Source organism: Eleginops maclovinus, chromosome 6, assembly GCF_036324505.1.
Source record: "Eleginops maclovinus isolate JMC-PN-2008 ecotype Puerto Natales chromosome 6, JC_Emac_rtc_rv5, whole genome shotgun sequence".
NCBI lineage: Eukaryota > Metazoa > Chordata > Actinopteri > Perciformes > Eleginopidae > Eleginops > Eleginops maclovinus.
This window is the reverse complement of record NC_086354.1, coordinates 24,833,707-24,842,790: the sequence shown is the minus strand read 5'-3', so window position 1 is coordinate 24,842,790 and position 9,084 is coordinate 24,833,707. Positions and strand designations below refer to the sequence as shown.

The 9,084-nt window shown below is 40.9% G+C and overlaps 1 protein-coding gene across 1 annotated transcript in view; it reads right to left on the bottom strand.

Moving 5' to 3' along the window:
• Positions 1 to 2,010: 2,010 nt before the first annotated feature.
• The window catches only part of efr3a (EFR3 homolog A (S. cerevisiae)), a 69,755-nt gene continuing 62,681 nt past the window's right edge, over positions 2,011 to 9,084 (bottom strand). The window contains 5 exon segments of the mRNA XM_063885668.1: positions 2,011 to 5,987; positions 6,249 to 6,298; positions 6,697 to 6,800; positions 6,923 to 6,974; positions 7,095 to 7,177. Coding sequence (XP_063741738.1) covers positions 5,882 to 5,987; positions 6,249 to 6,298; positions 6,697 to 6,800; positions 6,923 to 6,974; positions 7,095 to 7,177 — 395 coding nt within the window. The 3' untranslated portion in view covers positions 2,011 to 5,881.

Sequence of the window (9,084 nt, the reverse complement as noted above, 5' to 3'; positions counted from 1 at the left end):
ACTACGGCACGGAGACGCTTAATGTGAATTTGATTATTTACTTACATCCTTCTATTACAAAGTCCTGCACTTCTAATGGAGACTAAACAAGGTCAAAATGCGTAGCGTTTGGAATCAGTTTAGTTTTGAATGGATTTAGTTTTATTAGTGCCGGGTATAAAGTCTCAGTACGTATCTAAATGTGCATACAGCTCCAGTGCAGAACGGTGGAGAGGAGGACAGCGTTCACATCTGCATGTCTACAAGTGTGATTATGAAGCATCGCAGCATAGCACGACCGCCTGGATGTCCAGTCCGTTCCATTCAGTGATTTATTGGAGCCTCAATAAGTCCATATTCAGTCTGTCTCAGCTTCCCTGTTTTAATGTCCAGTCTACTTCTCCAGAGTCTTAATAAACACGATGAATATTAAACCTCATTAATGAGTGTGTGTGTGTGTGTGTGTGTGTGTGTGTGTGTCCTCAGGTCAGGGCCTGGGTGTGTGTGACAGGCTGCAGTGTGTGTGTGATAAGACCACGGCGGAGTGTATGGCGGCCGCTCACTTCAACCACAGCCTCCCGGCGGCTCGGTGCAGCGGCCCCGGGCCCCCCTGCCGCCGAGCCAGCCGGCCCCCCAAACCACGGCCTGCCTCTCAGTCCAGCGAGGAGAGTGAGGAGAGCCAGGGAGGGAACTCTGATGACATCATCAGGGAGGAGGAACCTGAAGCACGACCGGAAACATCCACGGATAGAAACACACCCCCACCACCAGGAGACCTCCACAGGTGAGGGGGGTGGGGTGTGTGAATGGAGCCCAAATTGGGAATAACCAATCATTGAAACCTATAGATTAATTTAGTAAAACTCTTTGATGAAATACTTTCAATAAAGAGGGATTTAATTCATGCTGAATCAGACCTCTGTCAACAAAAACCTCTAAATACTGAAGCTGTTTGTTTAGCGAGGGAGGAACCTCTGATGACATCATCAGGGAGGAGGAACCTGAAGCACGCCCGGAAACATCCACGGATAGAAACACACCCCCACCACCAGGAGACCTCAACAGGTGAGGGGGGGGGGGGGGGGATTGAAAAAAGAACCCAAACTAAATATAAATAATACCAACAACAAAATAAATACAGAAACGCCCCGATAAAGAAAACAGATCATTTCAGTTTATATTTTAAATATCATGAGTGCATGTTGTCGATCAAATCCACAAAACTGGATTTTAAATGTCCCCAAAATTGCCAAATATTACAAATAGGGGTAGATGAGATGTGCGTTCCTGATCCCAGCATCCACTCTTTGGATTTCCATGACATGTTGTTCTAAATTCCTGAAACACAATAAATAACTCTCTTTGTAAAAATACCTTTTCTCTGCAGCGATGAAAACTGGAACATGAAGCAGGAAGAGAAGCCGAGGGATCCTCTGCCTCTTCCTCCTCCTTCCCTCACTACTCTTCCTCCGTCCAGTGGGGAGAGCAGAGCGCCGCCCTCACACAGCGGGATTCAAAGCCACAGCCACCGGCCAATCGCAGGACAGACCCACAACCACCGGCCAATCCCAGCGCAGCGACCAGCGGGGAAAGAGGAAGAGGAGGAGGGGGGAGGAGAGGAGGAAGAAGAGGAAGAGGAGGAAGAGATCTAGAAGCGAGTGTTGAGCTCTTCTAACGGCAGCTTTGGGAATAATTATGTTTTTTTAGATGAAGTTGTACATTTCAGAAAAAGATGTAAAAAGAAATCCAGTGTTTATTTTTGATTTCCAGGTTTTCCTGATTTTAATAAAAAACAAAATGAAATCTGAGGAATTCTCCTTCAGAATAAAGACACCACAGACCGAGACTGTTGATGGAAATATAAAAAACTAATCTAAATGGAATGGCCCGCGTGTTCCGTAGTGATGTCACCGTGTTCCGGGTCTCTGCAGACCATTTACATGCACACAAACACACTCCAGGAGAGGGGAAACCCCAGAAAGCAGAAGAGTGCCTCTTTAATAACTCCAATAACTCGTCAGAACGGACTCATTTCATTTTTCATTCTTTATTCATGAACACAACGTACCACAGACCGAGCGATGGGGGAGAAAATACCTCGAATGATCAAACCGAACCGACATGAATCTGTGCAATTTTCTTGTTGCTATAGAACCAGGACACAGTGATCAAAGTGCAAACACCATATTTCATTATGACGCTCAATTCATCGACACATCCTACACTAAACGATCTAACTATTACACGTTTATCAAAAGTAGACTGATTGCATCCAAACTATTTATTATACCTTTTTTATTCATTAAAAAGTTGCAGCTCAGATCAGACTCACTCAGCTGTTGTTGGTGTGTTGTTATTTACTCAACTAGAGATTCAGATTACAGCTGATTTAATGGAGCACAACATTCAATAAAGAGCATGAAAACTCAAATACTTATCGTGCAATTAACCCTAAATATCTCTCTGATTGAACAGCAGGAACGGGATTGTTTTTGAGGTCAGAATTGAGTTGTATCCTGATTAAAACACTGACCATTTGAGGCGGATTTGTTCCACATTTGTGCAGGAATGAGGAGAAAACGCCTCCACAGGTTCATGCTACCTCAATCTAACTTCACCACTATCAAAGTGACATTATATATTTCCATCTTACCTATAGTACAAATAATATGATCTGTTTTCACATTTTTTGGTGTGATTTCGGGTCCAGAATGTTCATATTGTAAGTCAAAGTGAAACAAATAACTGTCAGGGTATAAAGGTGAGGTTGTCCTCAACAGAAAAGACACCAACACTGACATGCTATCATTTCTTAACGGGGTTTAGTGAGCCCCGGACTCCAAGTTAAAGGACATAAACGGCGGTCAAATAAATCTCATCTGAATTAATTTAAAGAAGATCTGAATAAATACGAGCTACGACTAAATAGTGGAACATGTCAAACTGTCTTTGCACAATAACTGGAAGTGAGTTTAAAGCTTTAATATTTCATACTTTGAGATCTGGAGCTGCAACTTCTGTGCAAAACAACACAATTTAAATGCTAAAATAAGCAGTGATTTAATCCACTTCTTGCAAAAATAACTGACCATAGATATAATATTTATTAATACGTCAGCATATTGAAATGATAAGATGGATAACACAAGAGAATTAAGGTGAATGGGATCATTGCACGCTCCCATTGAAACCCATCTTCAATAAACAACAACAAAAATGTCATTTCAAATAAAGACAGATGAGTGTGATCTGCAGGAGATCCTCCCGCTCTCTAAATCTCTACCCGGCAACAGTTCAGCCACACGTGATGCATAAAATGTACAAAAATATATATGATATACTGCTCTAATGACACGTTCGTAAAGAAATCATCATGACCTCCAGCAGATCAGACTCTCCTCCGGGGTGGAATCAGTGACGTGTGCACTGCGCTGGCTCCTGGGTTGTCACCTCGGAGGGAGTCTGATTTTAGTCGTAGCGTAGCGTGGCGTTAGCATCGTGCAGCTCGTTCACATGGTTCAAACGTAGCGCTATGAGAGTTTGACGTTAAGCAGCGTGGATTTCTAAAAGATAGAATCACTTTGATGCATCGGTGGAGGACGGGCTTTATACACAGGGACATATAAAACTTATTTATTCAAACTTCTGCCCTTTCTGCCGTCAGAGGACACACTCTGCGCTTTAAATCCACTCCAACATATATCTAGTCTGCAGAACATAGACTCCTTTACACCTGGTATTAATCACACATCTGTATCTGGAAGCCTCATTGGTTTTCATATCAGTGGGCCAAAGAGGGACTACTTTTTTGCTTGCAAGCAGACTGATTTTATTATAAATTAGGTGCAAAATAACCTTTCAGAGGCCGACTGTCCTCCTTCTTTATGGTGGATAATCCTGCTCTTTATTGCAACTACAGCCCCCATACAGAAGAGTTGCAAACACTACTGTTTTAACCCGAAAGGATCTAATTTGACACGAGATTAAGTGTTAAACTCAACGTATAAGGGCTGAAACATGATCTCCAGGCTGCAAGGGTGAACATGCAAAGTGCTGTTTAATTTATGCTGCAAAAGAGCTTAAGATAAGGGTCATGTGGACCATATTTCATTTGAGATTCACTTTGAAATCCAACTTTTTAAAGGCCTACTGTCGTGCTTTTATTTTGAAAAACACCAGCTTTTATTTTAACGAAAGCTCCAAAAACAGGAGAAGGACAACTACTCCTTTTCTGACTTCTAAATGGACCAAATTGGATGTTAGATGGATGTGCACACAACTGTTACTGGATTTTGACTCTGAAGAAGTGGGATTTACATTAACGCAGTTTTCTGTGTCGGACAAAGCCCGCTGCACATGTGACGGAGGGATTCATGCTGCTGCTTCTTTTACACCCAGCTTAATGAGCCAATCAGCTTGCAGGATGCCCCCTGTCCCATCATGCATGATCGACATTTAGGATAATGCATGATGCAGAACAATACCTCCGTCGTTTGCATCACAAACATGGAGTAAAAGTCCCACAGATGGAGAAGACGTACAGATACAGATGCTTTAACACCAGGTGGAAACACACTCTTTGCTCTGCTGTCTGAACTGATCCTGAAGAAGATCTATTTCCTGTTAGGGATTAAAAGCTTCAGCTCATGTTGGTGATTTCAGACGAAGCTCTCCGATATCCTCTAACTTACTGAACCATCTGAAACGTACGAACACAAACAGCCTCTTCCTCGTCTCTTTTAGTCACTTTCCATCTCATTTCTCCATCTCATTCTGTACAAAACGTGCAACAGGAACCAGATTTAACTATTCCTTCCCACAAGATCTGCCTTAGGTTGATTTAGAATCCAAAAAATGAATGAGATTTTGGATTTTTCTGCACCTTTTTCACTCTGATTGGTTGGCTCTGTTGTGATTGGACAACCGCTCAGAGCTGTCCCACCCCTCAGCCTATCACATACTGTACAATGTGTTGGGGCGCCGGCCAATAGAAGCACAAAAGTTGTCCCTATGTTCCAGAGCTTTGGGATTTCAGCCTCTGCAGACCGTTGACATGCACACACACTCCTCTAGAATACACACCAGGAGAGGGAAATCTCCCACCATGAGCGAGCCGTTTGTCCGTTCGGACAGTTTTAGAAATTGAACCCTCTTTCTCCTCAGAGTCTCACCTCGACGCTAGTATTGCTTTCGGTTCAGCTTCCTCTCGGGAAACCTAGCTGCTTCTTGAAGCCTGTTCCTGGTGCTTTAGTTAGTTAAGAGCTTAAGATCAAACCTAAATCTAACCTACCACAAGTTATCTCAGTTCAGATATATTTGACATTTATAAGCGAGACATGAGAACAGATGAGACGCTCTGAAGAGTTAGCATCGCAGCTAGCGCTAGACGCACGCTTTGAGCGCTGAAGTGGTTTCATCTGAGAGATATCTGACCTACAGCCTCTGATACTGGCATCCACACACCAGAACCTCAGAGTGGAAGATGTGTGTTTTAGTTGTTCTTTGTGACTCTTCGTAGTTTAGCTTCAGAGACGTGTGAGGCAACAGAATGCAGAAAATCAGAGCGATAGTTCCTTTAAATTTGATATAAAATCACATTTTTGCAGAGTAATTTGAATAAAGGTAGTACATTTGGGGGATTTTTCAGTACCTTTCTCCATTAAAAGGCTCAAACTAACTGGAGATTATAATCTGAGTTTTGCAGATTATTGTTATGTGTGTTTTTCTGCATCTTGTTGCGACACGGTGCTGGTCTGATCAGAGGAGACCACAGCACAGAGTGTGTAGTTCCTCCTTAGCAGTTTGCTGATATCACTGTGTGTGTGTGTGTGTGTGTGTGTGTGTGTGTGTGTGTGTGTGTGTGTGTGTGTGTGTGTGCGTGTGTGTGTGTGTGTGTGTGTGATCAGTACACACACAGGTCGGGGAACTTCATCTCGTAGACGGGGACGGACTGATGCTGAGTGTGTCCGGAGGAGATGGAGACCACGCCTGAGGGGCTGGGGGGGGGCCTGGGGAGGAGAGAGGGGGTCATAGGGAGGAAAATATGTAAATATGATAACGTCTGAATGTAAGTGTGCATGCATGGTATCAGAATACTAGATTTATCAAGGCAGAATATGGGTTTAGTGAGAGGGAACAAAATAATAATAACAATATTATTAAACATAAAAAATAAGATCTATATATTCGCTCAATGCATAGTGCAACCAAATCCTCAGTTCAAGACGATAAAGGAGACAGTTTGGATAAAAGATCGAAAGATTCCTGACCTGATTGTTAGTTCGAAGATCTGAGCCAGCCTGTCGTGCAACATGTTCGCCTGCAGGAGAACAAAACAGGTCTTTAAATACTACCATAGAATACTAACAGGATTAGAAATACTCAGCCTGAAGTAAGTCCTGCATTCAAAACCTTTATCGAAGTAAATGTACAGAAGAATCACGGCTCATTTAAACATACATTTGAATATAATTGCATTAAATGACTGATTGATTAAAGCTCACCTGACTTTATAGTGCTGGATGTATTCAGGTACAATAATTATTCATTATATTTTCATTAAGAAGTCTGAATCTGAAGTAACGGAAGATTTAACAAAACATTTAATGAAATAAAACTGAGAATATTCAACTCCAAAACGTGGCGGAGCAGCACACAATGGCAGACTGACAGCTCCTCCCACCTCTGTTGTTATTCTGTAAACGCAGCGTGTCTCACCTTGGACTCGCAGTGAGCAGCGATCTCCTCAAACGGAGCTTTCTGGAACTTCTCCATCACCTGACGCCTCTTCTCCCGCTCCTGCTCCTCCACCCCCGTCGTGTCTGAGGAGAGAGGTGAGATATGCGTCAGGTCATCTTCAGTTCACTCCCAAGCAGTCCATCACTCTGCAGCCCTTACACGGACAGGTGAGGCTGAAAGGACTAAAACTGCTCTCGGATCTCACCGATGGCTTTCTTCAGCGTCTCAAACGTGATCTCCTCGGCCAGCTGGGACTGCTGGAAACACAAACAGAAACACAGATTGGAGAACACCTTCAGTCTGACATGTTTCCTGCATCACAGCCGCTTCAAGAGAGAGAGACAACATGTGAGCATCCCAGTGTGTGTTTCTCTGACCTTGTCTGGGAGGCTGTTGGGCATGATGTCCACCTGAGAGATGGTGTCAACGAAGCTCTTCCTCCTCGTCATCCGGTCTTTATCTGCAGAGACAGAAGAGCACAGATTAACGTCTGAGTCCTGAAGTGGAAATACTGCGGGAACAAGATCAGCCTCCAGCAGCTCGACACAGAACTTTACGTTGTGTCCTACGACTCTTCAACGAGGAGGAGGAAGAGGAGGAGGAGGAGGAGGAGGAGGAATAACGCTTATTATTATTATTTGTTCAAAAAAGTTTCTGCACCGCCAGCTATCTGTGAATGTCACGGTGCTTTCAAGTGCAGTCGTACAATAGAGTACTTGAAAATAGTATACAAGCAAAATATCATTTTATCTTCACTATTTTTTAAATGTTTTAATAATAATAATAATAATAATAAATAATATTAATAATAATAATTAATATTAATAATAATAATAATAATATTAATAATAATAATAATAATAATATATTAATAATAATAATAATAATTAATATTAATAATAATAATATTAATAATAATAATAATAATAATATTAATAATAATATTAATAATAATATTAATAATAATAATAATAATAATAACAACAACAACAACAATAATAACAAAGTGTGATACATATTGATAATAAATCAAATAAAAATGAAGTTAAGTTTACCATGACAACAAACTGCTTAAGATTAATAGTGACTTTTAAATGAAAATAAAGGCACATTAGTATTTGATGCTCTTTTTTGATGCATGGTTTGAAAAACAGCATCAGTTTGTTGTGTTGAGATGCAGCAGTGCTCAGAACATGAACCAATTAAAATGCAGACGGACTAAATGTTCCATGCAGAGTATCAATGCAGCCGTGGAGCTGTCCTTGGTGCTGAAGCTGCAGACAGACCCTCCTTTCTGTTTCATCTGAGATCTTTGACTAAATTAAACACAATCCCCCACTGTCTTCATGTAGTTATCAAACCCTGGTGTCTCTGTGAGGCCTGACAAACATAAATGAGGACTTTTTCATTTGTTCTTCGAGGCCACTTAATAAAAGCAGGGACACGGATCTGCATTTTCCACAGACGGATTTCTGTTGTGAGGTTTTTAGTTTAAAGCATCGAGGAACAAATCCTTCAGATCCTGTAGGGATACACTTCTGTATCCGCCCTCACTCAGTCCATCAACTAAAACCAACAGAAGAACAGAGACTTAAAAAATGTAATAATAAATAAAATAAAATATAAAACTAAAAATTACGGTAAAAAAAATCAGCATAAAGAAATCAGCATAAAAAAATCAGCATAAAGAAATCAGCATAAAGAAATCAGCATAAAGAAATCAGCATAAAGAAATCAGCTAAAATAGAATTAAATATCATAGAAAATTAAATTTAAAAATGTGCAACAAAAAGATAAAATAAAGAATAAAATTATTAAAATAAACTAAGAAGTAAAAATGATAAATAGTGATTTAAAATGAAAGGAGAATACACGTGTTAAAATGTGTATATATTACAATAAGCTTCTTTATAACTGGATCTCCATATAAAACGGTGTGTGTATACAAGTGTTCAGTATCTGCCCGGCAACAACTGGCCAAACAATCCTTTGTTCTGTTTGGATTATTAATACAAATTGATGCTCGACACCATGTAAAAAGCACCAGATGTCTCTTAATCCTACCAACTGGTCCTTTAAAAATGACTTTCTACTACACACTACTCTATGTGTGTAAACTACCTGCAGAATATGAAGAACTCACCACAGCATGTCCAGATGTAAAGCAGGCAAAGAAGTTAAAAAAATGACCAAATGATTCAGTTTCTGTACAGTTTGATGCTACAGCTACACACGGGGGGGGGGGGGGGATCTCTGGACACACAAAGAAGCTTCTTCTCTAAATCTAAATCTAATATAGTCTCTACCGTCGAATCAGCTCCTTTACTTTGCAAATCGAGGCTGAAAAGCTCTCCGTTTCCTGCTGCT